This window comes from Echeneis naucrates, chromosome 24, assembly GCF_900963305.1.
Source record: "Echeneis naucrates chromosome 24, fEcheNa1.1, whole genome shotgun sequence".
NCBI lineage: Eukaryota > Metazoa > Chordata > Actinopteri > Carangiformes > Echeneidae > Echeneis > Echeneis naucrates.
This window is the reverse complement of record NC_042534.1, coordinates 14,228,904-14,252,743: the sequence shown is the minus strand read 5'-3', so window position 1 is coordinate 14,252,743 and position 23,840 is coordinate 14,228,904. Positions and strand designations below refer to the sequence as shown.

Genomic DNA, 23,840 nt, shown 5'->3' with positions numbered 1-23,840 from the left:
AAAATACAGGTCAGCATTTAAAGGTATGGCCACTGCACACGGGAATACAGCTGTCGAGTACTGTGTCGCTCCCATCTGTTTTTGCACTTAGATGGGAAATTGTGAGGGCGTCTGGGGATGAACACAACCACAGCGATAGACAAGGGTTTAGCTCACTGCATCCGAATTTAGCATCATCATCCCCAGACCATTTGAAGTGCAATCACATAGAACATTTGCGTGAACTGATTTACTAACTTTCTCCCTCAGCACGGGATGTAATGTGGAAATCCAAGACGCAGGATTTAAAGAGCTCCAACACACTTTTAAAATACAAGTAGGGGCTTTTATTTTCCAGATGGCTTTGATACAAATCGTAGCTGTGTCACCACCAAAGCATGCTTTTTCGTTATTATGACTGTTTAAAAGCTTTACCTTTAAAGTAAATGCAAAGTGACAAATCCAAAAGGGCCCAGACAAAGAAGGGGGTAGGATCTACAAATGGAATTGTCCCCATGGGCAAACCACATAATATTCATATCAAACCTGATCCATCTACCACTTGGATTTCTAACCATGCAATCAGGCGCTCTGCCAAGTTACTGAATACACCCTGATCATTCAACGATAAGAGGGGACCAACAGGGCACTGTGGCTTTGTGAAAGTCTGTCTTCTCATTAACTATCAGACATCCTCAGGCAGCATTGGATATTAGCTCATAGTCCCCAAAACGCCTCCTGTGTCGCCTAAAATCTCATTTGACGGGAGCACAGTAATCTCACGAGTGGTGCAGAGTCCGCTCTGTCTGCGACGGTCTTCCCTGTCGTTTGGAAGAGCACCATTTTCAGCTGGGATGTCTGGCTTGAATTTGATGTTGTTGTTTTTTTTTTTTTCATGTGGTGAAGTTCCAGCGAAATGAGCGAGTCCACAATTTGAATGCAGGCTGAAATATCTCATCAACCGATGCACTGATTGCAATTCAGCTTTATTGCAGGTGCTGATCTGACCCATCATCCCCTGCCTATTCCTTAAAAATTCGAACTTTGGGCTTACCGAGAAATGTCACCACCATCAAACAACATATCGATTCATCCAATAATTCTGGGACTAGATACAGGAATTTTCCATCAGCCCCAGTTGCACTTTTATTGCTCATCAGCAGATGTTAGCATCCTGGCGTGATGAACTTCGATGAATATGGAAAGCATTACACCTGTTAAACATCAGGAAGTTCGTGCTGTTGAACTTGTTAGCATGCCGATATTGCCATTTAACGCCAAGTAGTATTTCTTCACTTTACTTTAGGGTGCTAACTAAATCTGCATAATGATAGAAAAGTAGGGAGATTTTAAATACTTTATGGCCATTACATGATATACATTAAACTACTTTTTTTATTACTCTTTCGATTTACACATCTTTTTAAAAATGCATGCGAAAAATTTTATTTCTGTGCCTGCATATAAAAATATAGGCACTTTAAAATTTCACATTAATAAAGAAAACGTAGTGCATGTTGTGGGGGATTGTAAACTTATTGTACATCCGAAATGTTTATTTGTTCATGGTTGCGAAATGTCTGGTCAGACTTTTGCTTTTTATTTTTTTTTCCTCTTGTGAAGTGGAAAAAAATAGACATCTGTAATCTCTTCCAGGGCGGTTTTCTGTGTGGGAGTATTAAAGGGTAACAACAAATCTTCTTCTTGTGTGTTGCTTTCACTGCCTCAACTATATATGATGTTTTCATGGTAACCACCCTGTGTCGACATGACAACCTGATGGAACTGTCTGGCCTGACACTGCGGTTAATGTCACTTTGGTCAACATCCGTCACTCTCATATATTTCTTCCTTGTGGGTGTTGGTGCCAAAAGCATCGTTAGTGGCTGTTAGCTCTGTCTCCCTCTTTTCGTGCTGTTATTCTGGGCAGTGGGTCTTATAAATAACTAATAAAGACCAAAGCTATGACACATTGGTCTTAACGGTAGGTGCCATCGAGGACAGGTGTGCTGGCTTATTCCTACCTTTTGTAAGACGGTGCAATTAATCTGCTTTGTGCCAAGCTAAGACCAAAGAGTGGACTGCGGAAAGAGAAAAATGAAAAACCAAAAGGGAAAGTCATGAATTTTAGAGTGAACTCAAACCAACACCTGACCTTGGATACCTTCACACCGTCTCGTTCCTGTCTCTCTTTCGTGTTGAGCACCGCCTCCTTAAAAAAAAAAAAAAATAATACAAGGAAAGAGGTATCGTTGAAGTCGTCTGTTCCATAAAAAGAAAACAAACGAGAATAGGTAACGGTTGCGTGCACTGGAGAGGGGAAAGTGAGCAGATATTAGCCATATGTGATTCATTTACAGCAGCATGCTTCAATTAATCTGGGCAGGGTGGCAGGCGCCAGGGTTGGGCCCCATGCCACCTGAGCGAGAGAGGAAGAGTGGGCTGCTGCTGGGTGAGAGATGAGCAATGAAAACGGATCCCTCCGAAGCAGTACGCCATATATCGTTGCTCAAGACCAACCTCATTCCCTCTCTTCCTCTTCAAGCCTCTTTGTTCTCCATTTTCATGGAACATAAAGATGAGGCCTATAAAGGCTGAACAAAGCGTTTTGATTCATCAGCCATCCCTGAAGCACCCGGAGAGGAGCTGTAATTCTCATGTAGGCGTCCACCTTAAGGCAGCCTCAGGATGTTTTGTTAGACTATTCTCAAACTGGGGAGGCATGCTGCGGCAGTAAGTGAAAGCGGGGGGGGGGGGACACACTGGCGAGGGGCAAAAACCACAGTGCCCAGATGGAACCGCAGATTGTTTTAAAGGGGCTACTGCCTCAGCAAAACCATATGGGGCAAAAATGCTATTTATTGAAATCTCATTCATGTTTTTCACGTCATGGTGAGCAGTACTGGAGGATCTTGTAAACAAAAGATAAAGTACTTACACTGTCAACACATGATGGGGGGGAAAAAAAAAAAAAAAATTCCAGCTGCCCCCGACGGCATCTGCATATCTCCAAGCTGTGTTGCGGTGAGTTTTCTTTCAACTTGTGAGCAATATTCCAAAATAAGAGCGGATGAGCACGTGCCAGGCTTTAATGTCTTAATGCATTAGGTTACAGCGGGGTTTGCCAAGGCTAACACCGTAATTGTTACAGAATAAATAACATGAAAAAAAAATGTTGATGATGATGATGAATTAACCAGAGGAAAGAAATGCATATTAAGATTCAGGATAAGAATATTAAATTACATCTCTTAATAGTCCAAGACAAGGAATGACATCATCATGGCAAAGGATGAAACAGTTTAGCCTGGCAGTGTCTGATGGCAGAATTATACCTTTTTATCATCTGTGTTGTGAGCTGTTTCACCTGACTCCTGATGTAATCTGGATTTATCCAAATTCCCTCCTCACACACGGGGGGGGGGGGGGGGATTTTTACACATCGAAAAGACAAGGCGAAGGCTGAAATAGATAATAGGAACCATTTAAAAACCCACTACAATGTATGCTTTCAGACAGACTGCGGGCTAAGATGCCTCTCTGCTTCCCAAGCAATTAAAATTTTCCACCAGGAATAAAGATTGGCACAGTGTTTAATCTGAAAGTGAAGACACAGGAGTATAGAAGTAGCGTGAAAACACACTCCGTGTGTGTCTGTTTAAGATAATCCGACTCACTAAATAAAATGTAAAAAAAAAAGAAAAAAGAAAAAAAGATGATAGCATTAATTATCTCCTCTTTATTGTATCCGGTGTTAAGTAAATAAGCAAGGTTGACAAGTATATATGCCTATATGAAGCTACATTTTGTACACTATATTGTAATTATCTCAGATCAAAATATTGCAATTAATAAGCGTCTCAGGTCAAACGCGTGTAAATTGCTGTGAGACATTCTCCACTCAGCACTAATTTGAAATTGTGCAATAATAAATCAGCTGCAGGGTGGAGCTGTCAGAGAGAAAAAAGGTTCAGGGGACCGTGGTGTTTTGGTGTTTCAGAGCTTAGTTAATTAGTTGGAGGGGGAAGTCAAAAATAAACACAGATTGTCATTCAAGCACAGGAAGAGGCTTTAAGCAGCTGTGAGGTCCTGAGCACATCAAGATGCCAGTCGGTCGGCCAAAACGATGCAAAGTTAATACAAACCATTCTTTATTTATTTGAAAGGAAGTAATGTCTTCATGTCTGGGAGGCGCTCAGTCATCGGCTGTTCTCTCCTACTCATCCTTTCTTTTAATGGAATACTGCTTAAAATTATTGATTCTACGAAAAATGAACCTGAAGTTTGATTTATTCGGAACGATCTTAGAACGCAAGGAAACAAACTAAGGAAAATTGTTACAAAAAATATGAGCTGTGTTGAAACCTCTTTGACGTGACAACCAAATTTGCCTTTATATTAATAGTTACACCATTTACATAAGATCTTTCTTTAATACAATTTATGACATTGGTTCGCATAACTGATCAGAACATCTCTGCCTCCAAACTTCCTGTGGTATGTAACATGGGTTGTCTCATTAATATGTCAAAGACCAAAGCTGAGCCAATCCGGATAATCCCATAATGGCTACAGACAACACCACACATCTTACTCGACATGATGACTAAACTGAATATCACGTAAACTCCGCGCCCTTTTAATGTCAACTGAGTCAAGAAGGCCTGTATCTAAAGTTTGCAAAGCCATTTAATTGATCTGGCTTTACACTGTAACTCTGCAGTCGTACTAAACATGAAATATCGAACGTTTTCCATTTTTACTGTAAAATACGTAGAACAGTTGGTCCAAAAGCTTGTTTCTTATTTTGCATTAAGACAAAAGTGTTTCTACTTGCATGCAAATGAGGCGGATTGTACTGTGTCACGCTGTTTCATTTAGGATTTTTTAAGGCCTGTGAAGTAAAACTAGAAATTAAAAAACATGCAGCAAATAGAAAAGACCTCAAGGACCTCAAAGACCTCCTGACCTTAAGGTTGAGAACTACAAAAATTAAGTTTAATGCAACAAGCAGCATCACGTGCACTTACCATGCTTAATGGCAATGCTCTGTACGCCCTCGTGTTTAAATAAGCCACAGCTGTTTGTTTTCGATTTATAATAATTGTTGTTGTACTCCTCACACCCCTGTTAACTATTCTGACAGGACTGATCCATCTTAGTCAAAACACACCTTTGCCCACATGGGTCTGAATGACTGATAGGAGTAGTCACCGTGATGAGCCCTGAATCACGGTCTGGATGTGTGTTTCTTCAGTTCCCGCTGTAGTGAGTCACGGATCGACACTATTTGTACAGTTTAGACCGGGAGGCAGGAGCGGCCCTGAGACCCCTTCCACCCACCCAGAAGACTTCCTCTTTGCCTGAGTCAGGAGGGGAAATTTAGCCCAGATGTGACTTCAAACAAAAGAAAAGATGCGGGGATTGGAGGTGGGATTAGGCCCATCTTTCTCCTGACCCCGAGACCTGCTCCTTCCAGGCATCTGTCTATTTTTCTCCTTTTCTGCTCTGTCTGTGATGACATGCTCTAAGTTGCTGTCTCACCGGTCTTTTTACTTATACTCCTAAAGAGGACGTCTGTTTTTTAACAAGTCAGAACAGGATCATTTCTACGTGGCCGTGGAGTTACCCCACTCTGTTAATGAAACGATAAAGAAATGCCGTCAAGCAGCACATTTTTACCGAACGATGGGGAAAAACAGGGTTTTGCAAAGCTCTCAGAACAGTTTAAGGACAGATTGTGGCCTCGTCTTGTAGCTTTTTCTCATAAGCATCTGAACAACTGCAATCAACATAATAACACAACACTATTTTCAAAAGTTTCACTGGAGGTTAAGCTGAAGTATTTATACGTGGAATATTATGTATTATATATGTGTGTGGTAGGTTATTAAACTGAATTTAAATTAAAAGATTTTATTTTCTAGTCTTGTATAATTACACAGGTGGAAACATATTTGCATATTGGTGTCTGAAATATAAATGTGTTCTGATTGCAACAATCTTGCTTTGCCCTCCTGTCTTCATATACAGTAGGGCTACATCACAACCATCTAATCTCCAGAAATTGTCACATCACTCCAGGAAATATAGAAGTATTGATTGATGGTGTAAATGGCAGCTCTCCTCACTCCACCTAACCCCAGTTTGTGCCTGCTGAGCCATGCTATTACATCTGGTCACTGAGTGTTCAAGTGTCCAATTTTCCAAATGAGTGATTTTTTAAAGGGTTGTTTAACAACATTTACCATCATTCTTAAGCCTCGGTTTTCCAAAAAGTGATTGAGCCGTCAGCCTGTAAAATTCCATTTGAACCTCTTTCCCAAAATGATCAAGATCTCGTCTACGATTGAAAAGAAGCGGAAGGACATATTCTACTATTTGGATCACTTTGCACAAATTTAGGAAGAAGCTGCTATTTATCCAAGATCTTTATTTAGATTAGGAACGTGTTTAAAGGCATGGCACGCAGGTTTTCGTGATTTGCAGCATTGCATCATTTGGCTTTGTTTGAAAACCAATTGAAAGAAAAACGACAACCTGCTGGCAGTGCTAAAATAAACACCACACATTTCTTTATGGTTTATCTTCAGGGGGGCAAAAATATCCTTAAAAAGTCAGTTTGATTGACCCAGAGGCTGTTGAGTTATTTGTACCGGGGCTAAACGAGAGAACTAAGTGTCCAACAGAACGACATTGCTACTAGCTGTGCTAAACAGTGGCACATCCCAAAGGAACATTTTTCAATTTACTTAACTGCTGAGAGAGAACCTTTTTTTCACCGTGATACTTGGAGGAGTCTTGGCACATTCAGGGAAACATCGTGTTGTGAAACAACTTCCTGGGTTTTTCACCAGATTTTCATTTTTCCTAAAATTAGATGCATGGCTCTGAGACAGGAGTATAATGATGATGATGAATGAGAAGCACAGTCTGGGCTCTACACTCAACACTTGCTCTAAACATTTCAGACTGATGGCGTTAAATAAAGTAAGACCTTCCGAGGGTGGATTGCTCCTTTAGACCTGTATTATTTTTCATAGCCGAGAGCAGCACATGTCAGCACAAAATGGCCACCATATATATTAACAATTGCTAAGCAGTTGGCTGGGGCATTAAATCTCCAGAGGACGAGGATGACAGGGCAGCCACATGTCAAAAACAGCCGTGATCCAGAACACTGTCTTCTTCTTCTTCTCTGCAATTTCTAACCTTTCTATCTCTTTTCTTCTATCTCTGCCCCCCCCCCCCACACACACATACACACACCCCATTTCTCTCCACACTCCTCTCCTTGCTTCTCTCTCGCCCTCATCTCTCCTCAGCAGAACTACAGGGGCTTGCTTGTTGTCAAGTCAGTGTTTTTACAGCCTGGCATTAGCACAGGGCAGCATTCAGTCAGGACCCTGCATTCACTTTGGCTCCCCTATAATTCACATGCTCATGTGAAAGCGTGTTGCCTGTGCTACTCCTCACGAAACGACTGATTGAGTGTTGCTGGCCTTTTGACAGCTCCATGGACCATTTTACCCTTCTTATAAAAGCAACTCCGAGCCTTACAAATAAATCTTTTGTACAATTTAAATGCCACACATAACAACTTATATGACTTTCGGAAGTCTCATATGGAGCAGGGCTGGATTGAGATTTTTTTTTTTTTTATTTATTTTTTTTTTTGCAGTACAGTCAGAACCGGGTTTGTTTGGTTTTAACAAGGAGGGATGGTGGTGAGAGTGTGGGGCGCGTGGAATGTAGTTCATTCTAACTTTACATCGACTCGAAAGATCAGAAGATAATTTCATTATTTCGCAGATAGCAAATGGCAAAATAACAACCTTACAATGTTTTGTGCAGTTTTTTTGGCTTATACATTAGGGTTTTTTTTTACGTCTGTCTGAATAATTAACAATAATAATTTGGGCCTAGAAAGGCCAGCGAGCTGGTGCAATCCTCTGACTCCCTCGTCTTGTCTCAGCTCACTCCTTGAGTAAAATATACAGTATATGCTGTTGGCTGACTAGTTTCCTCGGCTGTGGAAATGTGTTCTCTTCGGGGAGCTGTGCTGTGACATTAGATGCATGTAGATTGATAATCGACGGGGGTAAACATAATTACATCGCCCTAGAAATTAATGAACACATTGATCGCCCACTCTAAACATAATCAGCATATTTTTCTTTAAGCTACTGAAATCTCAAGCGACGCTCCTGATTAAATCACAGCTTTGGCGATTCGCAATATTACTGCGGTTTCCCACAGTTAGTTCTTTCAAAGATCTCGCCAACACTTGTGGGGAGGTTTTTAAACACTGATGTTGTTGGCACCTTTGAAGTGCCTTCCAGTGTCCAGATGTAAATTCATACAGGGGGAAATGTGATAAGCTAATGATGTCTCCAGGGACTGGAGTGAATGTAACCAAGGGGTAAACATATCTGCATATCTGAGTTGACGCTTTTTTTTTTTTTTCTTTCTCCATTCTCCCTTAGCACTGTTTGGGGTCTGAACAGGAGTGGATGGACAGAGGAAGCTTTGATGTTCTGTAGGGTCATGTGCAGAGTTATCAAGGTACACGAGCGTGCAGAGTAAATATGCCACACCAAAAACTCTGGGAAGGTCTCTGTGTGAGGCGGAGAAGGGGAATTTCCACTTCGGGAGTGGGTGTAGTTTGAAATACTTCCCTGCATTTATGCAATATAGACCTTCAATATAAACAGTGTATCCTCCCCAAACTAACGAGGCATCCAGAGGAAGGCACATACAGACACCGGGTTCTCGCTTGCACTTATTCTTCTTGACAACAATAAGAACATCAAATTAACATGCAGGTTAAAGGCTCAATTTTCCTATAGGAGCCTCTCAAGTCCATTTTAATGTCCATTGTATTATCCCCCAAAAAAGAAAGACACTCCATAATGCTATGGCAACTGGGAACAGAGTGCATTACAGCAAAGCATGTCCATCAAGGAGAAAATAAAAAAAAACAGGCTGTTTCCTCTAAATTCACTCAATCAATAATTCATGCCAACCGCAGACGCTTGATTTATGACAGAATTAAATATTGTGGACGCGGCCTCGCAATGGCCGTCCATCTCTAGGACGCGGCAGCTGAAATTAAACATGAAAGGCAAACGCTGAGAACAACCAAACCATCTCACAGGGAGTTGACGTACTAGCGGGCAGCGGACGGCCTCATTGGATTAAATGACCACAGGGATTCAAACAGGAATCGCATAATTTTGTGGGGAGACTTTCTGTGAGTTATACGCGTTCGCGCGGGTCACCAGAAGTCAAAGAGTTGACGTTAAAACTGTTCGGCAACTGAAGGCAGAGATCAAAGACTGGCGTGCACCTGCTGACCTGTGGGGCTCTCCTATGACTCCTGCCTGCCTTTATGACCCTGGCTTTGGCCATAAACCAACATGGAAAACACAGAACATGACACCTTTAGTATTTCTACGGTCACACTGATACTTAAAATCTCCTCTCCGTCGTCAGTAATTTACATCACCTTTCCTGTGTGAGGAAACATAAAGGATAACGATACACGTGTCCTCTTTTTTTTTTTTTTTTTTTTTTTGTGAAATTTCATAAAGTTCAAACTGTTTTTTGGAGATATTTATGGAAACAATGTTAGAGGTTCTGTGCAGGCATTTGACATGCCAACTTCAGATGGATGTTTGAGAGTGAAAAAACCTGAAGACTGCCATAATATTTATGGGGCACTAACTGGAGTGTACCCCCACGCAACCCCCCCCCCCCCCCCCCCAAAAAAAAAAACAGTGCGATAATTCATCCTCACCCCTACCTAATGTTACTACCACACCCTGTCCCATTACACATTTCAACACTTGGGATGAACCCACTCCAACTACCATTACTGATTATGTTTGCTGCAGTACTGTAGTAGTGCTTGTAAGATGGTTCAATCACAAAAATAAGTCATTTAAATTTCAAGGAAAAAGGTGCAGACTTATTTTTTGGGATAATTACACCAACCAGTCACAACACCTATTGCTGAAAGTATATTGTTTTCTGAGTAAAACTTCAAGTGAAATATAGAAGAGCTTATATTTATTTGTTCATTTGTCAGGGGGGCAGCGCATACTAATGAACATAAATATACATACAGATGCAAATAAGCCAGAGTTAGCTCAACAGCTAATTTGCATTTGTAATCGCCTGGCAGATGACAGATAAAACATAACAAAATTCAGACAGGTACAATACATCAGTTCTCTCATAGTGCACAATGTAATGAAAGGGGTGGTGTGGTTTTCCCAGTATAAAGGGCTTTTCTTATGTGCAAATTTCAAGACACGGATTGGTTCTGAGCATGTATAATGGACGGCTGGATAAAAGCAATCAGAAGAAAATAGAAGAGTACAGATGAGTAAGCGGACCCAGGTGTTGGAGACTTTGCTTACAGCACGCTACTCCAGCGATACGTGCACGCCACACGCCACGCGCGTGCATACAAACAAATGCCATCAGAGGAAAAGTACAGCGTAGAGCAGGCTGCGAAAATGCATGAATACATTCCTGGAAAACACACACAGTGCGCTGACTGTACTGTATCTAAACAAGTAGCTCATGAGAAGGTCAATTTCAAATTAGCTTCAAACACAGGCTAACATTAAGTGCATTTGTTCGGTAATTTCAGAGACACAGCAGCACCTACTGAAAGTCACAAACGTTGGCTATGATTAGTCAGTATACCAGACACAGGAGTCTGTGCCTGCTAAATCCTGAGTGAGGCTTTGGCTCTCTGAATTATTACTTCTAGTGTTTGCTCATCAGGTTGCGCAAAAGTAGCGACTCGACCGGTTTAAACTTGATGTAGGGCCAGCTCGTCTGCCATGTTGCATTTTGGTACCAATCCAGTCTGGGTATTTGTTTTTTTAAATATGGATATATAATTTCTCTGTTAATAAAATGTGGATTTTGATGCAAGAAAAAAATAAAAAATAAAACACTATCTCTGACCTTTTACACTGTTGATCATCTGGATCAGCTGGAAGAAAGTGTTTGATCATGAGATGTTTGGCCTTGATGCTCCAGTGACTGCTGCTACCAGGTGCTTTTGAATTAACTTTCTTTGTAACAGAGGCTGTGATATTTTTATTTCCTTCAAACGTTGTAACTTTAAGGATGTTTGAGCTTGTGAGACACAGCGAGAGAAACAGCACACACACACGAACACAAACACAGACAGAACACATCTCAGAGGCCTTTTCCCATAACCTTATGTTGGTGTGTGCGCGGGTGCGTGCGTGTTTTGATTGCGTTACAGAAAGAGAGAGAGAGAGAGAGAGGGACGTTTGTGTGTACGCGCGCGCGCGCTCGCGGCCGCCAGGAGTGTGTGGGTGCTCTGCTGAATCAGTATTAACGCGGAGAAGCGATGGAGTCAGATGGAATTACTCTGGCTGTCAGCGTGTGTCTCAATGCCTCAAATCACTGGAAGAAAGTACGGGAAGTACGGGAAGATTAGATTGTGCTTTTCACTGGGGGCTAATTAACCAGCAGTAATTAAAAACAAAACCTCCCCACCCTTCCCTCCGACAAAGAGATGGGTCTTGTAGTCGCCATTAAAAACGGGGAGCAGGCCGAGCTCCACATTATTGCCACACAGATAAAAAGCAACCCCCCCTCCCCCCCTCCCTCCCTCCAAGGATGGAGGCTGCAGTTTAGTCACACAGTAACTAGCTCTGGGAATATTAAAGGCCTCTGCCCTGTGGTGATTTCTCAATGAGAAAGTGACTGTAGGATCCTGTGATTAAAATACAAATGGAGGCGCGGAGAGAGACCGAAAGCGCGTGTGTGCACGGGCAAAGTGTGTTCGGGAGACAAACTATTTTCTGCAGTGTGAGGGCAGCAGGGAGGATCTGTGGCTTAGAGCCATCACGGAGCTGCTCCTGCTGCCGCTGGAGGAGATGCATTCTTTATTCTGAGCAGGGGAGGAGGGACAGGAGGGAGAGAGAGAGAGAGAGAGAGAGAGGGGGGGAGAGAGAGGTGAGCAGAGCACACACATCGCACTATCAACTGAATCCATCTATGAAAACAACTAGCTGGGAGTCCGGGTCTGAGCCGCGCAGATACTGAGAGGCAACTTTGAGCTCCCCGGTAAAAGAGCGCGCAGCACTGACGGACGGACGCTGCTGGCCGTCATGGCCCGCGGCGGATCAGGCAGCGGACTCCCCGTTCGGCCAGAGTGTGGAAGAGGAGAAGCGGACGCCGCTATCACCCTGCCGTCGCTTTCTTCGCTCGGACTGTGTTGAGTTTTTTTTTTTTTTTTTTTTTTTTTTTTTTGAGGGGGGGGGGTGCTCTGTTCTGAAGCGCCCGGGAGCTGGAAAAGACACGCACGCACTTGTACAAGACACATTCTCTCTCTCTCTCTCTGTCTCTCTCTCTCACACACACACACACACACATTTATACAAAAAAGTGCAGAGGGACGCGCAGCCACAACCTGGACGGGACCCACACTGGGCAAATATGCTGTTGTGTAGACTCTCCGTGTTCGCGCTGCTGATCGGGACCGAGTCGCCGCGGCTTTGCCGAGCGGAGCTTTACGCACGGTCACACGGCCGGACCGCCTGAAGGACGGAGGCTCTAAGGAAGAGGAAAAGTTGAAGGCGGTAGCGGGGTTTGTAATGGATAAAGGCTCGGCAAAGGTACAGTGGATGTTTCTCAATAACCCGGGACATATTTGGAAACAAATGTAGGGCGAGAAAGGTTTTGCGCAGGCCTAAGTTGTATGTGCATATGTATATACATATATAAAAAAAAATAGATTTCTTTGGTCAAATGTGCTCCTTATACAAACCAAGTCTGAGCCATACATTTTTCCATTTACTACATCCTCGAGCTCTCCACCAGCAAAAAAAAAAAAAAAAAAAAAAAAAAAAACGAAAAATGACGAGGATTCGCCGATTCCCACTGACTTTTAAATAAATTATACATTTATCGTCCAGTTATAGACTGCAGCATCGGTCCAGATAACTCACCACAGAAAAAGCCAGACTTTTTCTTCCCCTTCTTTCTTATAGAGGAGCTTTCATAGCATTGCATGGTTTTCAATCCCCCCCCACCACCCCTCGACACACACAGACACACACACACACACACACACTTTGAAATAATTCATTCAAATGAAGACCTCTCACTGGGCAAGGCTTTGAAGTCTACCTGATCCGCCTCTTATCGCCTGCTAAACACCCTATCCGTTTTCAACTTTTAATTGCGTTTCTGTCGCTAAATCCAGTTCTAATCGGATTGTTCTGGCCACATATCACAGCCTTCATCTGGTGGTGAGAAACTGTGCTCCTTTGGCTGGAATTTAAATCAAAAGAGAAGAAAGAGCAGGAAAGATATATTCCATATTCTTTCTATCTCTTTTCCCTCCTTGATCTGTCCATGTCTGTCCAGTTTATCAGTGTGACAAGTACAGGCTGACTTGATACCGTGCTTCTCTTTGAGGTTCGTGCATTATTTGGTTTCTCGGTGAATTTCATTTATGCTGCTATAATAATTTTGATGCTGCTGCCTTCTGCTGTTGATGCTGCTGCTGTGGCAGCACATTTGATTGCCTCATGTGGTTGCCCCCCCCCCCGCCCAACCCCAACTTATTTGATTAAATTTAGCTCTTTCAATTTCGAAAAGTAGATCACAGATGTGTGTCATAGAATTGTTTCTCCATCTCTGCCACAATGAGCCCATGCATGAAGCCCGTGTCATCAACAAAGAGGACATTTGAAGAAGCAGTAGCACTTACATCTGTTTTTTTTTTTTTTGTTTGTTTTTTGTTTTTTTTTAGAACTTTCTGGGGTCTTGTTGGGGTCTTCACAAACTGTATTCTACCATGGTTGCCTGACGGGATGCTGAAATTGAACTTTAATCAGAAACGAACACGAATTGTGTTTACTCTTGGAATTGCTTGGCTCGCTGGTGAATCCCTGCAGGGAACTCTAATCCACGCTCATGGCCGTTTACACTGGACCCATCTTTCCCAGCCTCCGTTTGATGGTTAGTAAAACATGGAATAATGGATCTGGGCTTCTGCTGTATTCCAGTGGCCCTGTGCTTCACTACATGCCACTACAATGATGGAAGAAAAAAAAAAATGGCCTGAATTGATCAATTATGGCAGGTGGTGGAACTAAATTATTCTCCAATTCCAGCTCACTTGACAGAGTGTGTGTCACTCTGGCGACAGGAGGAGCTGGTGCGCAGGGTCTCTGTTCCTCGACTGCCTTTCCTTTGTTTTCTAATCCCACTCTTCACAGCTTTAAATCTTTGAGGATGTCGGTGCGTTCATGCCGAAACGTAATAACGTACTCCTCCTTAGGCCACCGGCAAGACAATCGTCTCTGTTTACTGTAAGCACTTGTGTATTTACTCCTGTACCTCTGCCCATAAGACAGTTGTAACTTGTTCTCCGTTTTTGTGTTTTTTCTTTTTTCTACACAAAGAGCTGATGTCTAATTAGTCTTATCTCTTTCGAGCATATTTTCCATTAATCTCCATTGATGTTGCTCAGAACCTTGTAGAATCTATGAGTGTGTGTCCTTGCAGTGGTCTATTCCCTCCTTTGATAGAGCGGAAGGGATAAAAGCCTTCTTTATGTCTGTGAAACCGGATGTGCAAAGAGCTGTTCTGAATATTTATCAGATGGTTTGACGCGTTTTTTAAATAGCCAGTGCATAATTTGAAATCGGCAATGAACGGTATGTTTTGTGAGTGTTCATTCTGTTTTTGGGGAAAGAAGGAAAGAGTGAGAGAGATGGAAGGATAGTTGGTATGTGTGTGTGTGTGTGTGTGTGTGTGCATGTTTATATGTCAAATAAAGCGACAGAGGACACAAGGGGAAAGAGAGAGCCCTTTTTTCGAGAACAGGCCACCCCTGAAAATACTAATCTAGCATTTCTTTGTTTTCCCACAGGTCTCTGGATCCAAATGTCACCCCCCTTGGACTCTGCCCCGGTCGGGGACCAGCAGTGTGTGACGGACAGGCAAGTGGAGCCTGTTGTGGCTCACGACTGCGTGGCTTCAAATTGGCCCTGGCTGAGCGCTGCATGGAGCTACGAATGAAGCGTCTTGCTATGGTCTGATGTCTCAGCATGGATGGAGTCAGTCAGAGGACTGGCCACCACTAATGAGACCATCGCTCTTCAGCTGAGGACTAGCATTTCCAGGATTACTCCCACGGTTTCCTGCTCTTTTCCCAGCTAACTGCATCATTACTGAACTCTCCTAGGTGTACTGCTCGTGAGTCTAGTTTTTGGTGGATATATACGTCGTTGTTTTTCCAGATTGTCATATTTGTTTTTACCAGCCCAGTTTTTTTTTTTTTTTTATTGTTGGCTTTCATTTTCCCATTTTGCTTTTCCACTATGGAGTTTCTGACTGGACCTTGGAATAAAGATTGGGCTTCGTTCTTGCAATTTTGGTTGACTGTCGTCCTAAGCCTCCAAATGCAATTCAGCCCGGGTGCCTCTTGTCCGGAAGAGTGTCGTTGTGACAAATTGTTTGTGTACTGCAATGAACGCAGCCTGACATCAGTGCCTCTGGGGATCGAGGAGGGCTACAAGGTCCTCTACCTGCATAACAACCAGATCAACAGTGCTGGATTCCCTGTGGAACTTCACAATCTGGCCTCTGTAGAGACTGTCTTTCTGTACGGCAACCAGCTTGACGAATTCCCTGTTAATCTGCCCAAAAACACCAGGGTCTTACATCTACAGGAGAACAACATCCAAACAATCTCCAAGGCAGCCCTGGCCCAGCTGACTCAATTAGAGGAGCTGCACCTCGACGATAACTCCATCTCCACAGTGGGGGTGGAGGAAGGGGCCTTTAGAGAGGCAGTAAGCCTCAAACTCCTCTTCCTCACCAAGAACCACTTAAGCAGTGTTCCCATTGGCCTTCCCGAGGACCTGAAGGAGTTACGGCTGGATGAGAATCGCATCGCCATCATTGCGGAGGAGGCCTTCCAGAATGTGACACGGCTGCAGCGCCTCTTGCTGGATGGGAACTTGCTGACGGATGAGGGCATTGCGCCAGGGACCTTCCAGGACCTGTCCAACCTCCGTGAGCTGGCCCTAGCACGCAATTCCCTCACATTCCCCCCTCCCCTCCTACCCAGTCAGTCGCTGGCCAAACTCAGCTTGCAGGAGAACCAGATCAACCAGATCCCTGTGGCAGCCTTCGCTGGCCTAAACAGGCTGGAAAAACTAGATATCTCCAGCAACCAGCTTCAGACTCTGACACAGGGTGTGTTTGATGGCCTGTCCAGCCTAAGGCACCTCATAGTGCGCAGTAACCCATGGCGCTGTGACTGTGCAGTGAAATGGGTGGTGGTGTGGCTCAAGTCTTTGCCTTCCCCCATAAACGCACGAGGGTTTGTGTGCCTGAGTCCAGACAAGGTGCGCGGCATGGCAATCAGAGAGCTCACGCTAGATATTATTGAGTGCCCGGTTGATGCCGATCAGCCACCCTGGCCCACCCTTCGCTCTACACCCCCTCCCCCACCCACCACCACCCCTGTCACCACCATGATCTCCACCGCCATCACCACATCCATCCCTTACTATTTTGACTCACCATCCCCTCCCTTACCCCCAGTCCATAACAAGCCCCCTGGGCCCCTGCCTCCATATGAGGATCCCCTTCAAATCTCCTTCAATGTTGTCAACTCCACCAACATCGAGGTGAGCTGGGATTCCTATTTCACCGTTATGTCCTACAAGGTCACTTGGGTCAAAAGGGGCCAAACCCAAATAAATGAAGGACTGCGGGAGCGGACAGTGAGCGATGGCCGGCGGCATATCACCCTCACAAACCTGGAGCCCCGGTCCGTGTATCGGATCTGCGTGCATGTTCTGGACACCCTTAACTCCTACAGGCCAGGAGAGGATACTATATGCTCTGAGGCCAGGACCAAGCCTGCCGTGTCAACTAAGCCTCCTGGTAGAGACCAAGCCCCTCAGGAGACCATCAACTCCACACTGCTCATGGCTGGGATCATAGGTGGGGCAGTTCTTATCATCCTGGTAACGCTGCTCAGCCTGTTCTGCTGGCATATGCACAGGAAGAGCAGGTCGTCTTCGACCAAGTGGAAATACAACCGGGGCAGGAGAAAAGACGACTACTGTGAGGCTGGAACCAAGAAGGATAACTCCATTCTGGAGATGACTGAGACCAGTTTCCAGATAGTGGCGCTGAACAATGAGCAGCTGCTCAAGGGAGATTTTCGTATTCAGCCCATCTACACGCCCAACGGGGGCATTGGATTTAGAGACTGTCATCTCAGTAACAACAGTATAGCCTACTGCAAGAGCAGCAACGTGCCCAGCACAGAGTTCTGCCACACGTGATGCAGCAGCAAACAGTACTGCAGCATTCACACACACACACATGCTAGACACATTAAACAAATACATGCATCAATAAACACACACACACACTGTTTGTGTAGACAACTAAAAAAAAAAAAAAAAAAAAAAAAAAAAAAAACAAAACCTAAAAATTCTAGTGAAATATAACTGTACTATATATATTTCCAAGTTCTGTCTACAATGTAATTTATACTGTGGATGATAATGTGGGATTCTCTGCTATCTTTTTTATTCTTAGAAAAAAGAGATACAAGTGTTTCTTTTTTTATATTCAGCAGGGTTTTGAAAGTTGTTTTAATGGTCAGTACTGTACATGAACATGGATTTGTACAATCACGGCACCCTGGGTGTAGCTTCTGACGAACGCTGTCAGCCTTGGAGACGTTGGGGCGCTTAGAGGGCTGGGATCCTTTGCTAACCACAGAAGCAAAATATGGCCTTTTTGCGCTTTGACACACAGCAAACACTCCCCAGTACAACAGAACAGTGGTAAAGACAACACAGCACAGGGCAAATCCAAACACTGCTGATTAGACGCTGTGGAAATAAAGCACTGGTTCACTGGTGGCATGTTGTTAAAAAAAAAAAAAAAAAAAAAAAAAAAAAAAAAGGATTGAAGTGCACTTTCTTATTAATGGAAGCAAGGCAGGAAATGAACAGGGGTGGTGAGCTTGTGTGAGGGATTGTGGCCAGTTGTGTAGGGAGAGTGTCATTGGTGCTGTTGGAAAGCCTTGACTGAGGTTTCCCGAAAGTACCGTTACACTAAAAGCACCTTTGTTCTGTTGTTTACGGTGGAACAAAGGTGGGCTTAGTCAAGAGACGCTTCTGGAAAACTTTGGAAAAGGACATGCCATTTTCACCACATTTGTTTTTGCTGTGATGAGGTGCAATTATTAACATGGGCTTAAAAAGCAACAAAGGATTATTGTCCCTAATGCGAGGATGTTGCTGAGACATGCAGGCCCTCTTGGTAGAAATTTCCAAGTTTGCTCTACTTCTGTTTCTTTTACTCGTATTTCCTGTTTTGGCAAGTGAGTCCACCAGGGGGCAGTTTCCCTCAGCGTCATGTGTGGGACAGAGGAACAGAGGGCAAGACAGAAGAGATCACTTTACCACCACCATTCCCCTGGAGTCTATTACCCAGACTGCATTACTCATGCCCAAACGGCATTGTCTTAGAGTGTTATTGCTCATCGACCGACTTAATGATGTGGAATCATTTAAAACTAACGGTGTTTTCGGTGTTTGGTGGCTAAATTATATGGATTTTTCACCATTGTGGTATATTATAGGGGGAGGCCCCTGCGCCACTGTGTGTGTGTTTGTGTGCGTGTGTGTGTGTGTGTGTGTGTGTGTGTGTGTGTGTGTGTGTGTGTGTGTGTGTGTGTGTGCGCGCGCGTTGAAAGTATGATCAATTCTGAGAAGACACACACGTTATGGTAATTATACACCCACTTATTTTAGCTTTGTCCCAGCGTTCATTAAGCTTTTTGATAAATTAGGGAATTACAACAATGAGATTGTACTCCACCCCGTGATCCGCTCGGCGCATGGTTGGGACAGAACAGCTCATCTCACATCTCATCATTTATCCCTTTGTCCACACTTATGAGAATGTTTTCTTCATCCGTGGTTTGCACACCTGAACAATGCACCTGTTCATTACTTTCTGCAGCAATGATTCCTCACCCCCTCACCCCCCCACCCCCCGACACCTCCCCACCCCTGCCCCTGTCCGTCTCGCTGTCTTCCTGTCTCTGTGTCTCTGATCCCTGCATGGGCTCAATTAAAACACTTTTCCGGCCTTTCAGCTCATGGGCTCTGGTGGTGGCTCTTTGCATGTGAGGTGCCAGTGAGAGGTCTTCATTATGCACTTCTTAAGAAGACTTTATTTGATTTGACAAGATTTTGTTTTGAGGGTCCGAGCTTAAAAATTTCCCACCACCAACCCATCCACTGCTGCCCCCCCGCCCCCTTTTCTTTTTCCCCTCTCTTCATAATCCTCAACCAAAAAAGGGAGAAAAATATGTAGACCTTATTTTCACTTGGCTGCAAGGAGCTCACGCTGGGAAAGAGTGTGTTAACTCTTTGAGAGCATGCAGGTTTGATCTGCTTGGACTTACACAGTAAAGGCCCCAAATACACAGTAAAGTGATTAGTAAGCATTTCTATTTGAGTTATTCCCGAAACTGAGATTACCTCCGAGTACCTCCACTTTAGAGATATCTGGGAGTGTCTCAAAAGTAACTCTGTTACTGTAAATCACAGCCCCAGCATTTAAATTCTGATTAAATGAAACAACTGAATTCATTAAATCATCTTTCTTAACATCAGCATGTTGTGTCTTCAAATCTCAGTCTGTAACAAGAAAAGTGAGAATTATTTGACTCTTTGTTGGAAACTGATTTCTTAAAATGGCCAAATATTGGAAAAACTAAAATTCCATTGCTGAGATTATTCATAGCAATACATTGATATTTCAGAAAAAAAAAAAAATCAATCTCATGTCTGTGGGATGAACCTAAATTGTTCACTATAAATCTGTGCATCACTTTTCCAGTTGTGGTATGATGGTATATGATTTTCATTTGACAGTAGGCAGACTGTAAGCTCAACTATTTGTTTTCCAGTTTACAACTTCATATTCACATTACAGACGTGACAGATGTATCAATGTTCCCATCCTTGTCTTCTTATTCTTTTTTTTTTTTTTTTAATGTCAAACTTTTATTTTAACTGAAAGACTAATAATTTCACATCCCTGGCAAATGACTTACGCCTCTTTAAAGTATAATAAGGTTTTAAGACTAGATGCTTTAATGCATGACATGTTTCATGTTTGGTTTATCGATCCTGAGATCCTCTGTGGTTATCAAAGCATCTCCACTTTTTTTATTTTATTTTATTTTATTTTTTAATTCTACTAATAACCACATATGAGCACACCCACTACACAGGCTGCCCTGACCTGCGCTTTGAGCCACCCCGTTTAGCAGTCATGACACCGAGCGACTGAGCATCTATAACCTACCAACAGTTCATCGTGCGTGGTTCGCTACAGTACGTGCTGCACCAGCTGATCACGACCCTATGCCGAAACACTTGAACATTTACATCAAATATTGTTTCAACTTCTTTTTTTTTTTTTTTTTTTTTGTTAGCGATGAAAGCCCTACCTTAACTCACGTGCTGACAAGTCAGGTCAAACTATTGCAACATATAGTATCTCCCCCCTGTCTGTGAATGTTTAACGGAGACAGATATTTGCCTTACCTTTTATGCTGGACCGAATGATGAGCTAGAGAGAGGTTGAAGTTTGGGGGGGGGTGGGTGGTGGAAAAGACGAAACACAAGGAGACAGCAAATTAGAAAGCACATATCTCCCAACAGATTGCAGCCACAGCGGCAACAATAACAGTATTAACAGGGAGAACAACACAAGGCATGACACAAGAGTAGTGAAATGAGAGACTGTTCATCCATAGTGCCAGACCCTTGAGAGGTGCATGGATAATGAGTCAACCAAGACTGGGAAAGAGCTTTGGTGGTTGTTTGCAGCGTACATTACTCTTAATTTTCTACTTGCTTGATGAAAGAATGCGGCCGCAATGCCGTGACCAATGGAATTACACAAAATGTATTACAGACCGCTAGCTAGTCAGTTTATTACTGTTTCAGGGTGCCGAGAAGTAATTTCCCTTAAAGCTCATTGATTCCCATTGAAATAATTATGTTTAATCACTGAGATTCAATTCAGACAAAACACACGAGAGGTTGAAACTGAATACGTTTAAAGTCACCTTTTCTTGCTGTAGGCAAAGCCTTTGCTGCGAATAACTTTTTGGCCGTGACATTCATTCAAAGACTTTTTGCATGTACTGTATTTAACTTCATAGCCTTTCATTGTTTTATCACAACCAGGTTTGGGACTTTTATTTTCCAAGTAATCACCCTGTATTGGTTGAGATACAATATGAGCAACCATGCATAGAGGTTCTCATATGGTGTACAGGAAGTAGGCTGGGAATTTACAGTGCATGTAAAACAGCTGTGTTGGGATACTTTGCCATTCTTGCTTCTCATCGAGACACTCGCAGTGTTACGTTAGGCATTTACACCAGGACGTTTTCTTAGGAACCAAAGTTAAATTTCTGTTCTCATGATGAAATATCGATGTTGTTCCATGTATGTGCCTTGAGGTTGAACTTACAATGTAAAGTCCTTGAAACCTTTAAATGTTTTTGCACAAACTGTAAATACTTAAGTGAAGCTTTTTGAAAATAAAAGAGCCATTGGATTTGAGCCATCATTCCTTTTATTTAAAAAAAGAAAAGAAAAAAAAAGAACCTTGATCATGAAATGAAAATTCATATTTGCTTATTGTTATAAATGATTCAACATTCTTTAAAATTTGTTCCGTATCTTGGCATAAATTGTCACACAGTCTGAGGAGAGCGTTTGTCCAAAAGCACGGGCCCAGCTAAATCTTTTTTTGGGTCAGACACTGGTAATTCTGGGTCAAAATTCGTGTTGCACCACACCGTTTCAAGTTTTCTTCTTATTTCTGAGCTCGAGACATCTTAGCATAGCCACCACAGCTTAGTGCTCAGCTGGGGAAAATCCAGGATACTCTTTCATTCGACAAGTATGGCACAACTAAATCCCAGCATGGGCTTTTTCTCCAAATCCCTGTACTGCCAAAGTCCAATTTTTTATTTTTTGCCTCCGCATGAGCACATTGCGATGTTGCCTTTGAAAACCTCAAGCCCTCTAAATAACCCTCACCAGCCCAATCTTAATTTACTATGACAATTAACTCCATGTATTCAGCTGAGACACAAGAGGGTGGGTCATTTTGGTATTTTTCAGCAGGAAATTGGTATTTTTCTCAAAATCCCCGAAATGTAAAAATGTGATTTGTGACGGTAGAATTGTTGGATTTTTGGGGAGGCCAAGTGGGCAAAGAGCACTGAGGCTTTGGCACTAATAAACAAACTACTTTGCCAGTGCCTGGTCCTTGTGTGCTGTGTAACCCATTGCCACCATGAGACATTCAGAATGTGATTACACCCGTAAGCGTTCATGAGAATTAAATTGCGTGTAACCTTCTTCCCTAGTTTCCTTTCAACTCCATCGCACCATTCAATCTTCTCATAAAGCTTTTAGTCTATAAAATATTTTTTAGCATTTCAAATAGGGAACATATGCAATGCTGTCTAGTTAACAGCACTGTAAAGGCAAAAAGGAGGCCAGTGTAGCTATGGTACAATTTGAAACATAACATAACCGGTGTTGCAAATGTCAGAACTGGTATAACTTATTGAGCTGTGACAGCCAAATTTTTAAGGTGATTGGACGTTTTTGTGTTGTTGGTTTTTTTTTTTTTTTTGTCAAACATTTTAGAAAAGTATCTACAGTAGTTTACATCTTACATCAACATCTACATCAAATACTTGGTTTCCAGTTTCATTCATTGTGCCACTGTAACAAAGTAATATATATATTTTTTGTTGTTGTGTTAGGTAGCACATACACTCATGGTTGCACTAGTACGAAGCTGAGCGACTACTTGCCTGCTTGTCATACTGTCTCAGAGCTCTATGACTAATTTTACAGAGAAAAAATTTAGAGGCACAGGGACCCGTTGAAATTTCATCAGTAGAAAAATAATAATAAAAAAATATATATATATTTCAAACTAATAACCAACTATAAAGATGAAGTGCATCTTAGATGTCAGCAGAGCAATGATAGTAATTCACTAATATAATGGTACAACCTTCAAATGTGCTACTTTTCCTTTCAATTTAATTACATTTGGTCCCCATAGTTACACGGTTCTAGCTGTAGTTGGTGGGTTACAACCACTATTTAATTCATCACATGAACTAAGAGAGCAAAACAGAATCCATTTCAATTTACGTCCTCACTGTTGTGAATGTTATGATTCATCTAAAAGAAACCAAATGCCAGGAGCTAATGCTAATTTCTGCCTTTTCAAATGTTCAGCAGGTGTTAGCTTGTTTTTTTTTTATTTATTTTTTTTAATCTTTCTCTGCCAAAAAGAACATTCAATTCTCTTCTGGTTATATATTCACGAACGCAGTCATTTTGCAATCCTCATATAAGCGTCTTCTAATCAGCCACAATACGGAGAGAAAGTCTTTAAAGGAAGCAAATTGAAGCGATCTTATTCCAGGAACTAACATTCACACCTGGTGGAGTTATCATTGAACTGGCAGGTTTAAAGCTGCATTCTGTCGTACATTTCCATCTTTCAAAGCCCTCAGTAGCCTTTAATTAAAGACTGAATGCAGGTGAGGCCTTTGCCTCTTTTGCGGTACGCCAGGCTAATGCGTGTCAGGATGGGTCACTAAATATCTGCCCGTTTGTTGCCAAGAGTGAGCGTACATTTTCTAAACGCCGGCTAAATCAATTCCGGAGCGCCTTTCTTTATTTTAATTATAT

The 23,840-nt window shown here is 42.7% G+C and overlaps 1 protein-coding gene across 3 annotated transcripts in view; it reads left to right on the top strand.

Moving 5' to 3' along the window:
* Window positions 1–17,982, top strand: part of flrt2 (fibronectin leucine rich transmembrane protein 2) — a 37,233-nt gene extending 19,251 nt beyond the window's left edge. The window contains exons 1-2 of one of the 3 annotated variants that reach the window (XM_029496493.1): window positions 12,312–12,650; window positions 14,918–17,982. In XM_029496493.1, the coding sequence (XP_029352353.1) occupies window positions 15,369–17,351 (1,983 nt within the window). In that variant the 5' untranslated portion in view covers window positions 12,312–12,650; window positions 14,918–15,368 and the 3' untranslated portion in view covers window positions 17,352–17,982. Of the gene's footprint in view, window positions 1–12,311; window positions 12,651–13,816; window positions 14,002–14,917 lie in introns of those variants that run through there. The other 2 variants (XM_029496494.1, XM_029496495.1) reach the window with 2 other exon arrangements.
* Window positions 17,983–23,840: the final 5,858 nt, after the last annotated feature.